General features: G+C 49.8%; 1 protein-coding gene across 2 annotated transcripts; it reads right to left on the bottom strand.

Moving 5' to 3' along the window:
- Positions 1 to 4,690: 4,690 nt before the first annotated feature.
- NIT1 (nitrilase 1) lies at positions 4,691 to 13,809 on the bottom strand. 2 transcript variants are annotated; one of them, XM_078871726.1, is made up of 8 exons: positions 13,301 to 13,809; positions 12,958 to 13,114; positions 11,504 to 11,646; positions 8,837 to 8,937; positions 7,445 to 7,578; positions 7,221 to 7,346; positions 5,146 to 5,439; positions 4,691 to 4,996 (listed from the first exon to the last, which is right to left on the bottom strand). In XM_078871726.1, exons 1-7 carry the CDS (start codon positions 13,513 to 13,515, stop codon positions 5,176 to 5,178), a joined length of 1,140 nt encoding a protein of 379 aa, XP_078727852.1. In that variant the 5' UTR covers positions 13,516 to 13,809; the 3' UTR covers positions 4,691 to 4,996; positions 5,146 to 5,175. The 2 variants fall into 2 exon arrangements, with proteins under 2 accessions (XP_078727852.1, XP_078727853.1); XM_078871727.1 differs by having other exon boundaries at positions 4,693 to 4,996; positions 13,756 to 13,785.
- Between the last annotated feature and the right edge of the window lie 1,194 nt (positions 13,810 to 15,003).

The following is a 15,003-nucleotide window of genomic DNA, read 5'->3' on the forward strand; positions in this document are numbered from 1 at the left end:
CACGGGGAGTAGAGAGAGAGTCACGGGGAGCAGGGGGAGTCACGGGGAGAGTCTCAGGGAGTCACGGGGAGTAGGGGGGGGGAGCCACGGGGAGTAGGCGAGAGAGTCACGGGGAGCGTCACGGGGACCAGGGGGAGAGTCACGGGGAGTGGGGGGAGAGCCACGGGGAGTGGGGGAGAGTCACGAGGAGTAGAGAGAGTCACGGGGACCAGGGGGAGAGTCACGAGGAGTAGAGAGTCACGGGGAGTGGGGGGAGAGTCACGGGGAGTGGGGGGAGAGTCACGGGGAGTGGGGGAGAGTCACGGGGAGTGGGGGGAGAGCCACGGGGAGTAGAGAGAGAAAGTCACGGGGACCAGGGGGAGAGTCACGGGGAGTAGAGAGAGTCACGGGGAGCAGGGGGAGTCACGGGGAGAGTCTCAGGGAGTCACGGGGAGTAGGGGGGGGGGAGAGCCACGGGGAGTAGGCGAGAGAGTCACGGGGAGCGTCACGGGGACCAGGGGGAGAGTCACGAGGAGTAGAGTCACGGGGAGTGGGGGGGGAGTCACGGGGAGTGGGGGGAGAGTCACGGGGAGTGGGGGGAGAGTCACGGGGAGTGGGGGGAGAGTCACGGGGAGTAGAGAGAGTCACGGGGACCAGGGGGAGAGTCACGGGGAGAGTCGCAGGACGTCGCAATGTATCGCCTCCAACGCTCTGCGCGTCCGTCGCCAGGGTTACGCATCACGTGACGCCTGAGTCACGTGACGCGCATATTGCGCAAGACCGACGCTCGATTCGCATGGAGGGGGCGGGGTTGGGAAGGGGGCAGGTGGCGAGTCTCGTCTGGGGACATCACGTGGGGAGGGGGAGATGAGGAGGGGGGGGAGGAGGGGGGGGAGGAGGAGGAGGGGGGGATGAGGAGGGGGGGGATGAGGAGGAGGGGGGGAGGAGGAGGGGGGGATGAGAGAGAGGAAGGTGGAGAGTGAGGGAGGTCAGAGGGGCGGGGACGGTGCTGGGATGGGCGATCACCATCCACCAAGAGGCGTTAGAGGCTGTGGCTACCTGCTGCACAGAGGGCAGTGCAGAAACATCGACGTTGTACCGTACTTCTCAGCTCCCACGTCGATGCTTTACGATCACCGCTTTACCGACCTTCACTGCCCAGCGCTACCGCCCAGCGGTAGCGCGTTCGCTGATTGTTGCAGGTTTCACGGTTTGGCCGTCCTGATTAATACTGCGGGTCTATTAACTGTAAAACATCCCCAATGTCTGCTTCACAGTTGACGTTAAAGATCATAAATTTCGATTTAAAGCTTCTTTCGTGACTGCAGGGATTCATCTTCTTGGTTATTTCGGTAAAGTCACTTAGAAGGGAAGTAATAAAATAATAAAAAATAAAACATAATAAAATTATTCTCACGACGTTTCGGCCACAACGCAAGTAGCCGTCCTCAGGTGAAAACCAGGTCTGTCGAGGCGACAGCGTCTGAATGAAACAGCACACGCGCTTGGAGCATGTATATAAGCTGGGTTGGAAGGGGGGAAGAAAGGGGGAGCCTTGAAAAAAGAATATGCATATCAAGAGGAATTTAGCATATTTATGACGTAGAATTCTACGTCGTAAAAAATATATATATATTTGTTTACGACGTCGAATTGTAATGTATTACTTACTGTTAGTAACTCAGCTTATTGTAGAGTATATTTAGTATATTATTTTATTACTTCCCTTCTACGTGACTTTACCGAAAGAACCAAGAAGATAATATGTAGTTTATACTTTAGTTGTTTACGTGGTGGTTTTAGTTACTGCAGCTACATACTATTAACACTCATTCCCTTCATTAATGCTAACCCTATCCCCTCTCTTTGATGTTGCTAATCCTGCATAATGCACAGGCATAAATAGTACTATTCCCATAAATATGCTAAATTCCTCTTGATATGCATATTCTTTTTTCAAGGCTCCCCCTTTCTTCCCCCCTTCCAACCCAGCTTATATACATGCTCCAAGCGCGTGTGCTGTTTCATTCAGACGCTGTCACCTCAACAGGCCTGGTTTTCACTTGAGGACGGCTACTTGCATTGTGGCCCGAAACGTCGTGAGAATAATTTTATTATGTTTTATTTTTATTATTTTATTAATTCTAGATTTGAAGCTTTCGTGACTGCAAGGAATCATATTCTTAGGTTTTTTCGGTAAAGTCACGTAGGTAAAACATCAAAATTAATGAAAATAAAACAAAACAAAAATCACGACGTTTCGGAGGCAACACAAGTCTCCGTCATCAGGTGGGATCGTCACAGCCAGATTAGCTGCATCAAGTGAGGCAATGATTCAAGATGTAATCCCTTATAAGCAAGTTAATTACACTTTTTTGGACCATCTTATCTGACAGGCACTATTTTACTTTACTTTACCGAGTGTTAACATCCCCAGTTATTTTTAACAGTACTCTCTTCATTGTTCAGCCAGCATTGGTATAAACATGGGCATTTTCGTCCCTTTGTTCTATCATGTGTATCAGACCTCCCCTCCCCCTCTCTGTCCATTGTGTTGGCGTGTGCAGCAACCGCGTCCAAGCCGTCGCCCATTTTTTTTGGCCCTCCCCCTCCCGCCCCCCTCTCTCCCGATACGTTCCATTCATTGGCTACCACATTCTGATAAGCCCCCCCTCTCCTCCCCCCTCCAAACTTGCTTATAAGGGATTACATCTTGAATCATTGCCTCACTTGATGCAGCTAATCTGGCTGTGACGGTCCCACCTGATGACGGAGACTTGTGTTGCCTCCGAAACGTCGTGATTTTTGTTTTATTTTATTTTCATTAATTTTGATGTTTTACCTACGTGACTTTACCGAAAAAACCTAAGAATATTATTTTATTACTTCCCTTCTACGTGACTTTACCGAAAGAACCAAGAAGTTAAGGATTATTTGAAGTCATTCACAAAAGGTCACTGTGCCGGTGACATGGCGCATGTATATAACGTAAAAAAAAAATTTTTTTTACCAAGTAAGGCGGATTGAGCAATAACAGGACCCTGCGGGGTGGGCTGGTAGGAATAATACTTAGTACCGGTACAGGGATATCGACCGGGTATAGAGGAGTTAAAAAAAAAATTACTGTATTCTAGTGTAACGTTAATTAAAAGTGTTTGCTTTGACAAGAAACGCTGTGAGATTTAAAGACTCGTAGTCTTTCATTTCCAAACGATCAATTTGTTGAGTCCTGGGCTAAATGTATCTTGTCTGTGTTAAAAAAACGTGCTGCGTTTCAATAAAGTAAATTTGAAGCGAAGTTTAAAGTTTCGCCGTGAGGCGCCGGAAGCGACGGCCATCTTGTTTAGTTCACAGATCGCAGGGGGAGTGGGCGGCCATCTTGTCGGACAGACGGACAATCGGACGGACGGACACATTAATCTATTGGTGGTCTGGTCCACTTCGTTCCTACCAGTAAAACTCTGTTTCATAAGCAACCTGGCCACAACGGATTGCTGAATTAGGTGGATTATCATGTTCAAATTTATAGCAACGAAATACTCAAAACGCATGTTTTTAAATGTGAAGGGAAAAAACGGAGGACCCAGAGAAAAATCCATGCGACCACATGGAGGACATGCAAACTCCAAACATAGGGGCGTCAAGGTCGGGATCGACCTCCTGTATACCGGGCAAGGTAGTTAACATCTCGCCACCGTGGCACCCCCTTATTACGCAATTGGAATATACAGTACATAGCAATCATAATCAAATGCATTACAATTCCTTATAAGGGAAACAAGCACTAACTGATTATTAATGTAGCATAATCACAATAGAACACATTCCAAATGATTACTAATCTACAACTCGCATCGTAACAATAGCCTTATTACTAATCAAATATATAATTACAATAACCCCCCCCCTCAAATCTTTGCACCTGATGAGTTAATGAGTTAATGATGACGTCACCCTGCTGCTGCTCTATATAAGAACGGGAGACACAGCAGAGCCTCACCATTCTGGCGAATTGCCCGATGATGCTGGATGCAATTACCAGCGAAACGTCGTACTCAAATTGTAAATGTTGTGGTTTCACGCTTCAACACACCGGTGGGCTAAAGCAGTGAACTATTTGTCTTTTGTCAACGTGACACTTTTTTTACTGATTGGCCGTGTCGGGTGGTGGAGGGTTACGACACATTTATAAATAACGCGATCTAAACCCAAAAATCGTTGATTATGAACAATATTGGTCGCGAAAGCCTACGTGTTAAACTGACATAGCAATCATCACCCACAAATGCGAAAACTTGGCAGGACCCTCTTAAAAGTCATGCGTTTTCCTGGGTAAACAAGCAGAATGACCGGCACGGAATGGGGAGACATTCATCCACGAGTGGATTGGCACAAGGATTGTACTTGTTCATTACCACCATCTATCATTGCTGATTAACAGCATCACTCAACATCCTCATTACCATAATCTCAGTTTCAGGGCTGCAAATGGATGTTGATAATTATATTCCAGTACACACCACATGCTGCATGTACGAGACATAACAGCAGAGAGGTTGCCGCCCACTCAGTGTGGCAGTGTTGAGTACTAAAGCATGCATCGGTGTTCGTCATGTACCATACGTCATGTACTATACGTCATGTACTATACGTCACCTCCTCCCATACCTCAAAAGGAGAATTGACCAAACACCCCACGCAGGACCCTCCCTCAATGTCTTGAGACTGGATAAATCATTTTTATTAAACATCCCAACTGTTATCATCAAAATAACATTACCATATATCATTTGCAAGATTGTGTTACATTCCTCAATGCAGCAGTGGGATCTGTAATCGAGTCCATCATGAGCAATCACTGGAGATGCCGATTAAATCCCTAGTCTCAGTTACAAATTGATGGCCTTCTTGCTGAAGCAAGCAGCCTCCCACAGCTCGCGAGCCGCCACCACCACCACCGCGACGGTCCCGACCTCGCGCTGGGGGGCTGGGCCGCACTCCTGAGGGGGCGGCGGAGCTGCACACGCGGGGGGGGGGGGCATGACAAACAATGGCGAACAGGTGTACGGTGCTCATGAATATGCTGTGGCTTGGCAATTGCCACGATGTGTGTACGATGTCAAGCGCGTGGCAACAGTGCTGTGGCAGCTGTGCTCCAGCAGGTACCATTGTGGTGAGGTGCGCTGCGATGAGTCATCAGTACAGGTCGTGGCGTCTGTGCTCATGCACAGGCATGGATGTCCGCACGTTCCGCACGAGGCCTGTGTCCACCTCTGCCAGCGCCAAGGAGTTGCCGTGGCCGCATTGTGCCACCACGCAGCCCCACGGGTCAACCACGACGCCGTGGCCGAACGACACCCGTGGAGCGGGCGCGCTGTCGCGGGGAGCGCCGTGGCGCCCGGCTTGGGCAGCGGCCACGACATAGCACTGGGTCTCAATGGCACGGGCTCGCAGGAGTGGCTGGGCACGTGCAGAGACATGGATGGGGACATCGGTACAGAGACGTGAACATTCCCGAGTGAAAACGCTTGACATGAACATTTGCCAAGGTGTTGCTCACCCACTGTTGGTGAATGTCCACTCCTCTTGGTGTGCCACATCGTTTGTGACCATTCACTCGGTCTCTCAATACTGGACCCTGGTGTTCAGGGTTTCTGTGGCTCCAATGTGCAGATTTGGGCCTGGTTTTTTGGTCTTTTTTTTGGTTCTTAATTTCATGACTGTTTTGGCTCAACATTTTGTTTAATAATCTTCATTATGACAGTGAATGATTGTTCCAAATACTTAAGGTATTTTCTTATTTTTTACAATAACTTGTAATAGTATGAAGGTGCCCAACAAGGTGCTGGACGTTAAAGATGTTATTCAAACAAGGTAGCCCATTGCGTGCCAACATTACGGTCCAAATGTGAATATTATTCTGAAATTACTTAGATGGGAAACATACCAATTGTTACCCTCGACTGCGAAAACTTAGAGGGCCCTCCTGAAAAAGAGACTTGGGACTCGGTGAGGCTTTTCTGGGTAAACAAGAGCAATAATAACAATAATCAAATGTCGTGTAGTACAGGCGACCCCCGCACCTCGGACCTAATTGGTTCCTGGACGAAGGTTGCAATTTGAGCCGTCGTAAGTGGAACCCTCACCTCTCATGGGTGCAATGTTATACATTGGGGTTCCCCCCTTCTGGAAACCCATTACATACCATAAAAATACCAAAATACATTTATATAACCCGAACAAACATTTATTGTAACTTAACATAACTTTTATTAACATTTATTCAGTAAAAACAAACAGGTGCATCATATTTCCACTTCTCAGACAGTGAAAGGTGAACATTCTATAAAACTTTTATAAAATTAACAAAAAAATTAAGAGCGTTGCGAAAGAGATGCGTTCGCTCTAGGCGGAGCTGCAGACTGTCGGGCTATACTGTACGGCTATACGGTACATACGCATACGACGGAAGAGCAAAGCAGCGGAATCAGGCGACGAGTCTGCGCATGGTATGCGCAGACTCGTCGCCTGATGGTGCATGAAATGCGCAGAATCGTCGCCAATCAACTCGACGTCGGCAGCAGTCGTTAGGCGGTCGTAGATACGAGTTTTGGTCGTTATGGTGGGGGTCTTACTATAAGGTGGTAAAAGCGGGGGGTCACAAGTCTAGCTGTCGTAAGTCAGGGGTCACCTGTATGAATATGTAGCAACGTTAACATCAACAATAGGCCAGGTGACTCATAATTCCAAGGTTGCAAGTTCAAATCCTGGTTGGGGGTTGACTCAGCCAATTACCATACTAGGGTCAATAAAACTACTACCAATGTGGATAAGTCAACAGTGGTTGTTATATGGATAGACTTGCCTCCGCCATATGAATGTGGACATGTCACCAAGTGGTTCATTGCTGTAAACAACAAATGACACCGCCTCAATGCTCGCTTCAGCAGGAAATCACCTTGAAGACATCATATTTATCATCCATGATCTATTCACATCTCTCAGTCTTGCAATGTAATTAGCTAGCTCGTGCACAAGGGTATGATTTCATTGCTCCATCTCCGCAATAGGCATCCCGTGGCATGCCCCCTCCATTGGCTACTGCTTCTTCATTCATCAGCATTCATTCTACCCAAGCCCAGTTACGTTTCATAAGTCAGCAAGATGCCTTTGCCTTGTCTTTGTTCTGGATCATATATATATTTTAGGAAAATCAAATAACCCCATGAGTGAGCACTCACCTCCCAGTGTGCCATACCCGTGGTGAGAGTGAAGGCGGACGGGTAGGTCAGCACTTCGGCTCCGCTCTGCCTCAGTCGCTGGGAGAACTCGGGGAACCGAACGTCATAGCAGATCCCCAGCCCGACCTGCACGTACCGCACAGCGGGCAAGACACATTCCTCATCTCAGAAGAGTTCGGTTGTTACCACGGTGACAGCTGCAGATGTGGGTGAGGTGTAGTTACCATGCCGATGGGTGTAGCTGTTGGTGGGGCGATGCAGGGTCCGGGCAGCGTGTAGTCACTTTCCTTTAGTCGCACAACCCCAGGGAGGTCCACGTCAAACAGGTGCGTCTTCCGGTACACGGCCCGCACCTCTCCTGAACAGCAGGCACCGTCCAAAAATAATTCCAAATATATTTTGAGGTTTACGTGTCTTTATTTCGAGTGAAAGACAGCTTTTTTTGCATGATACGAACCTTGATTATGTTTGTACATGTTTTTTTTGTAATGTGCTTGTTTTTCTCTATTCTGTAATTTGTATTTTTAATTTGTTAGAATGTATTAGTTTGGCTGGCTGAACATTTGGAATTAATCCTAAAAATAACAGGATTACAAGTCTAACCCTCCATCCCAAAACAAGAACTGTTGATCCCTAAATTTTGACTTAAAACTTTCGTGACTCCAGGAATTCATATTCTTTGGTTCTTTCGGTAAAGTCACGTAGATAGAAATAATAATAAAAATAAAAAGAATACAAATATCACGACGTTTCTTGTCAATCAACCTCCACCGTCAGCAGTATGGTGTGTGGAGCGGGGTGCAGTGATTTCCTGGCAGCCCTTTGCTGCATTGGCATTGTTGCTGCATTGGCATTGTTGCTGCATTGGTATTGTTGCTGCATTGGCATTGTTGCTGCATTGGCATTGTTGCTGCATTGGTATTGTTGCTGCATAGGCATTGTTGCTGCATTGGCATTGCTGCCCCGCCCATGCTGCTGGTGCTGCTGATACACTTGGGCTACGTCCATCTCCAAACCTTAAAAACTATTTGCGTTTAGAGGCTAACCCCTTTTCCTAACGACGACCGCTTGTGTTGCGATCGAAACGTCGTGGTATTTTGATTCACTTTATTATAATTTTTATAATGTTTCTATCTACGTGACTTTACCGAATAAACCAAAGAATATGTTGATCCCTACCCAACATTAAACCTCCACCACACCCGGTATTCCTACATATCACCGAAACATCACCACGTAATACCTCTAGCCATACACAATCACCTCCACCCCTAACCAACAGCCCACCAAAAACACCCTACACAACGCCCATCTGTTACTAAAGTTATTTCCTGCTCAAATAAAGATTGAGGCAGTGATCATATCCCATTTACAACCCTTAGCCAGTGGTTGAAAATCCACATTCCTGTGGGGTGGGCAAGTCTATCCATGGACAACCACTGTTGCCTTCCCCACAAAGTGATACTCATTTTATAGATCCCAGAGGAAAGCAAGTTTTAAACTTGCAAGCTTCCAATTGTGAGCCGCTCACTCTACCGCTGAGCCACCTTGCTGCTTACTAAACAATTATCTAACATCACCAGGCTCTGACAACGTTAATGGAAGTGTCACTTCACCATGCTCGTCGAGCAGGAGGTGTGAGTTGTAAACGCGACCATCCTCGCTCCACGTGGGGCCCCGCTCATGCACACCCACAGACAGCCACACGCCATGCCGCCTGTAACACAACACACACACCATGATACAATACAACACCTACACACTCACAGACAGCCACACCCCGTGCTGTCTGTAACACATCATACGAGGCCACGTGAAGTGTGGAAGTCTCTCGGACCCAGATGTTAGCTGCTTGGCAATTTGCTAATTGTTCCGAGCATCGCTCTTCTACCCTCCGTTGTTTCTGGAGGGTGACTGCCTCCAACTGCCATGAAGCATCCTTCACTAGCCTCTTCCAAACGGTTAGGGGACGCTGGTACCAGTCGTCCACAAATCAACTCAGCTTCAAATCCTCCTGTACCAAATCAGCCCATCTCTTCTCCAGCCCGTGATACGCCTGTATAGCCCCATCTATTCAGCCAAATAGAAACTGCTTGTGCATCTGATGGTTGGGCATGCGGGATACATGACCCAGCTAACGTAGCTCACCTGTCGGAGGAGCTCACTGATGAGAATGTTTCCAGATGTTTTTAAGGCTCCGTGAGCTCCTCTCACAATCCACTCAGACATCTAATTTTAAAACACAGTTGCTGAGCACAAGCCCAAAGGCCAAAAACATCATGCAATAAAAAAGAATAATCACTATCTAAGTTGCAAAATATATATTTTGCAAAGTAAGACGAACATGGAAAAATAGACGATGGGAGGAAATTCTATTGCGCAGCAGTGAAAGGGAACAAGTATAAAGAGAAGTGTTGTGACCTACAGTCGGAATTAATGAGTTAAGTTGACAGGAAGAGTATTGTTATAGTGATAGAAGTGTGATGAGGGGGTGATTGACCGACGAGGTGAAAGAATGGAGTGAATTGGTGGGTGCTGGATTATCAATCACTCCGACTGCAATGAAGTAGGAACTGGGTGCTCCACCCCAGATATGACAATGGGAATTCAACTTGGTTAAATGTATGCTTTGTAAATCAGTAATAATTATTGAACATGTTAAGTAGTGTAGTAGCCAAAGGACATCCCTCTTGCACCCAAGGGAATGGCTCAGACTTCTGTACACACACCTGTATCTGGCGCTGCCGATTATGAAGCTCCTTGCTGATCGTCAGGAAAGGGTCGGAAACCCCAAACACCCCAAGATCATAATGCAACACCATACAGTCACACACACCGTGGTACCTGTAATGCCAATACCTGCCATTTGCCACTAAGTGACGGTGACGTCACCATGGCGCCTGTGCCAGGCCAGGTGCACTTTGAGGCCACGTAAAGTATCAAAGGCTTGCTGACAGGTCGTGGGACAGACCCAGGTGCCAAGGGTTGACTGAGATGACTAGAATATGCACCAGCTGTACCCCCTACTGAGCCAACTTGATTCATTTTATCCACCCGGCACTCCTCTCGTTGTTGTGAGCGTTGCTCCTCTACCCTCCATTGTTCTTTGAGGGCGACTGTCTCCAACTGCCCAGCAGTGTCCTGCATGAGCCAGCCTCCACCATGAAGGCCGATCTTGACACCGCTGGTACCAGTCTTCGGCGAGTCCACTAAGCTCCACATCAGACCGCACAGCCATCAGTCCATCTCTTCTCCAGCCTGTGTCGTGCCCGTTCAGCCCCCTCTATCCAGCCAAAATGAAGTTGCTTGGGCAGGTGGTGATTGAGCATGCGGTTTACATGACCCTGCCAACCAAGTATTGCCTGTTGGAGGAGCTCACTGATGGGAATGTGTTCAGATCTTTCAAGGATGTGTGAGCTCACACAATTCATCCTGGTTAAACCCAGAATAGATTGTAGGCAGGCCAGCCTGAATGTTTCTAACCGGCGCAGATGATCCATTAGAGGGTCCACGTTTCACAAGCTTAGAGAAGGGAGGGCATGACTGTGGCCAAGAAGACCTGATTCTTCGTGTGGAGCGACCGACCAGGTAGCTTCCATACAGCATTACGCAGCCGATGAAAAGATAATTCCGCACAATGGCGGAGCCAGGATTTTCAGGTAGGGCGGCAACTCCTCCAGCAATGAAAAATGATAGTTGTTAGTAAGTAAGGACTTGTCCCTTGCTTTTTATTCGACGCGTGTGTAGCAATGGCGCTGCCATCGATCGAGGGTCGAATTCGAACCTTGTGTGATCGGCATCGCGCTCGCTGAAGGAATGCCTTCAGGGAAGTCGTGTACTGTACACGCAACTGCGCACAATTCTGTGAGTCACTAATAACTGCTTTGCCGTTACTTATTGCCAATTATGGACTCAGACTATTGTCCTATCATCTCATAGAGTCCCTGGCATGTAATAATATGTTACACAGTCATAGTGGGGGTCGCAAAATGCCGATTTATTACTAATAAACCCCAATGATCTGATCGAAATTAGGGATTTCGATCGGATCATTGGGGGGGGCACGTGCCACCCCCCTCCACTGGCTCCGCCAGTGATTCCACACGACTGATTCTGAGTGAAACCTCTTCTGTCAAAAAGAGCTAGTCATAAGCACACTGCCCAGGTATGTTACCTGTAATACAACACTCAACACCCACACCTCATGCTGCCTGGAGTGTACAACACACCCAGATAGCCAAACCCTGTGCAGGCCCTGTGCAGGGCCGGGTTTGGGGCTGTACCTAGCCATGTCTCTGAAGGCCTGCACGATGGGTCCGTCCAGACTCTGAGTGAGTCCTGAAGCTTGTGATCCACTCCCACAGAGGAAGTCGCTCGCCTCGGGAAGAAACACGGCACGTGCGCCTCTCACAGATGCGCGACAAACCTGCACTCACACACACGCACATCAACACATCCCCCTCTCCGACCATTACTCGATTTCTGGCCATCACCTTATCCGATTTCACTAGCCACGCTCCTCCACGTCATCAGTAAATATGAAATAGCTCATACCTTCTCCATCTATATTCATGCATTTATTAATCTACTCCCATGTTCCGAAATGTTATGCTTCTATGAATAGACTCGGGGAACAGTATCTCCTCGTCCGACTCCTCTTCTATGCCCCATGCTGTTACTTGCGTCATGTGATCCCAGTATAACATGGAAGCGTTTTTGAGTATTGATCTCACATCCTGTTGCTTTTTATTTGTATACTGTATTATATCCAATGCATTGTAAACCATTTTGTAGAGTCGAATACTGTTCTGCAGAAATAATCGTGACGGTTAGTATGCCCAATGTCGAACTTCTTTTGCATCGTACGTAGCCAACCGTGCTAATCGGAGGTGTGGAGGAAGAACTAAACACAAAAATAATGTTGTGATAATGGTCTTGACGGTAATAATGATCTTGTTCAAGGGATAAAGTTGATTGCAATATTGCGAACATCGTTCATGGTACTGATGGTGTTAATGGTACTGATGGTGTTAATGGTCATGGCACCGGTAACCATGATGGAGGTTGATTAATTAATTATTATTAAGCAAGAAAGCCTCACCGAGTCAGACGATATCAGAAGGGTCTTGCCAAGTATTCGCTGCTACGAGTTATGTAGAGGTGTTTTTTCAGCATTGAGATGTTTTGGCAAATACTTGTTCCATCATATACCCTTTCTAGCTTTACTACTACCCGGCTTGGCCCGAGACTTGGATTCTTGGCTTGGATTAATACACGGCCTACGCGGAGGGTGGGGGGGGGTGACGTCAGCAGGCACACCGCGTGAGGCTGCCGCATGCGGGTGACGTCACAGATGTGACATCACCACTAACTTGCCGTGTGAAATATATCCATTAATGCGAGCCCCGCTCCCCAAATACAAAAGTCTATTTTAATACTTTTTGCATTGTGTAGTCTGGAAGCTACCCACATGCCAATTTTCAAGTTTGTTGTATGTTGGGAAGTATCTTAAACATTTCGAACAGACACATTCACGAATTTCCCTTTCATATTTATAGATTTTAGCTGTGGGAGCACTCGGGAGAAACCCCCCATCCAGAGCAGGGGGAGACCACGCGAACTCCATGCAGACAGGCGCCCGGGTGGGCAATCAAACCCAGGACGCCTTCAGCCCTTCCCTGCTGTGAGGCCCCTCGGACGCCCGCGGTGGTGCAGAGGTCGTGGCGTCGTCTCTCACCAGAGCCTCGCACGCTCTCACGTTCTTGTCCACATCGTCCGTGCTGGTCAGCTGACACACAGCCACGAGTGGGGGTCCTCCTTCAGGGGTTCCGTCTGGGGTCCCCTTGACGGGAGAGGCCTTCTCCATATCCATGTTGCCTCCCTTCGGGTTGCTCCTAAACGTACGGCGCGAAAGAAGTTCAACAAACTTACACGACAGGGGGAGGCAATGAGCGATTAAGGAGTGGAGAGGGAAGAGAAATCAGCAGAGACCGGGTGGTGGGCGAGGTGGCGAGGCGAGCTTCGATGTGTAAGCGAGTCGCCTCGCGAGTCTAACTTGACTGCCTCCCCTCTGCACTCGCCTGGGAGCTGTGTGAGCGCCTCTCCTCCCTCCCTCGTCCCTTCGTGGCCTCAGGCCCACGCACCGGGCCCCAGGGGCCCCGGGGGCCCCGGGGTTCAGCAGAGCCACGGTCTGGGCCCAGAGGCGTGGGGGGTCAGGGCCACCGCGACGGGGCGGGTCCCAAAAGCGAATGGCAACTAGACTCGCTTGACGATGCCACCGATGTTGGCCAAACATCCCCAGTGCAGCACCCTCCTGAAAAGAGCCCTTTGACTTGGTGCAGCCCTCTTGGGTAGAGAGGCACGTACAGCACGACGTGTTACTCCGGCTTCAGGGGCTCTGCCGAGTCGGTGTGTGGGTGACGCTGCGGGTTCAAGTTCATTTATTAGGTGTAGCCCTGTGAGCCATTCGGCTCTTGAATCGGGTGTAACCGCAACAAACAAAAACATGAACAAGAAATTTCTGTGCCCGTCTCACCGAGTCAGCGTCGCGCCGACTTCCCGACGCGTCACGTGACGTCGTAAAACAAGGGCGGGGATGGGGAGAGTGGGCGTGGTGGTGGAGGGAGTGGGTGGTGGTTAGTGGAGGTGAGTGGTGGGAGTGGGTGGTGGTGGAGGTGAGTGGTGGAGGGAGAGGGTGGTGGTGGAGGTGAGTGGTGGGAGTGGGTGGTGGTGGTGAGTGGTGGAGGGAGTGGGTGGTGGTGAGTGGTGGAGGTGAGTGGTGGAGGGAGTGGGTGGTGGTGAGTGGTGGAGGGAGTGGGTGGTGGTGAGTGGTGGAGGGAGTGGGTGGTGGTGAGTGGTGGAGGGAGTGGGTGGTGGTGAGTGGAGGTGAGTGGTGGAGGGAGTGGGTGGTGGTGAGTGGTGGAGGGAGTGGGTGGTGGTGAGTGGAGGTGAGTGGTGGAGGGAGTGGGTGGTGGTGGTGAGTGGTGGAGGGAGTGGGTGGTGGTGGTGAGTGGTGGAGGGAGTGGGTGGTGGTGAGTGGTGGAGGGAGTGGGTGGTGGTGAGTGGTGGAGGGAGTGGGTGGTGGTGAGTGGTGGAGGGAGTGGGTGGTGGTGAGTGGAGGTGAGTGCTGGAGGGAGTGGGTGGTGGTGGTGAGTGGTGGAAGTGAGTGGTGGAGGGAGTGGGTGGTGGTGGTGAGTGGTGGAGGGAGTGGGTGGTGGAGGGAGTGAGTGGTGGAGGGAGTGGGTGGTGGTGGTGAGTGGTGGAGGTGAGTGGTGGGAGTGGGTGGTGGTGGTGAGTGGTGGAGGGAGTGGGTGGTGGTGAGTGGTGGAGGGAGTGGGTGGTGGTGAGTGGTGGAGGGAGTGGGTGGTGGTGAGTGGAGGTGAGTGGTGGAGGGAGTGGGTGGTGGTGGTGAGTGGTGGAGGTGAGTGGTGGAGGGAGTGGGTGGTGGTGGTGAGTGGTGGAGGGAGTGGGTGGTGGTGGTGAGTGGTGGAGGGAGTGGGTGGAGGGAGTGGGTGGTGGTGGTGAGTGGTGGAGGGAGTGGGTGGTGGTGAGTGGTGGAGGTGAGTGGTGGAGGGAGTGGGTGGTGGTGAGTGGTGGAGTGGGTGGTGGTGAGTGGTGGAGGGAGTGGGTGGTGGTGAGTGGAGGTGAGTGGTGGAGGGAGTGGGTGGTGGTGAGTGGTGGAGGGAGTGGGTGGTGGTGAGTGGAGGTGAGTGGTGGAGGGAGTGGGTGGTGGTGGAGGTGAGTGGTGGGAGTGGGTGGTGGTGGTGAGTGGTGGAGGTGAGTG

Source organism: Lampetra fluviatilis, chromosome 33 (assembly GCF_964198595.1).
Source record: "Lampetra fluviatilis chromosome 33, kcLamFluv1.1, whole genome shotgun sequence".
NCBI lineage: Eukaryota > Metazoa > Chordata > Hyperoartia > Petromyzontiformes > Petromyzontidae > Lampetra > Lampetra fluviatilis.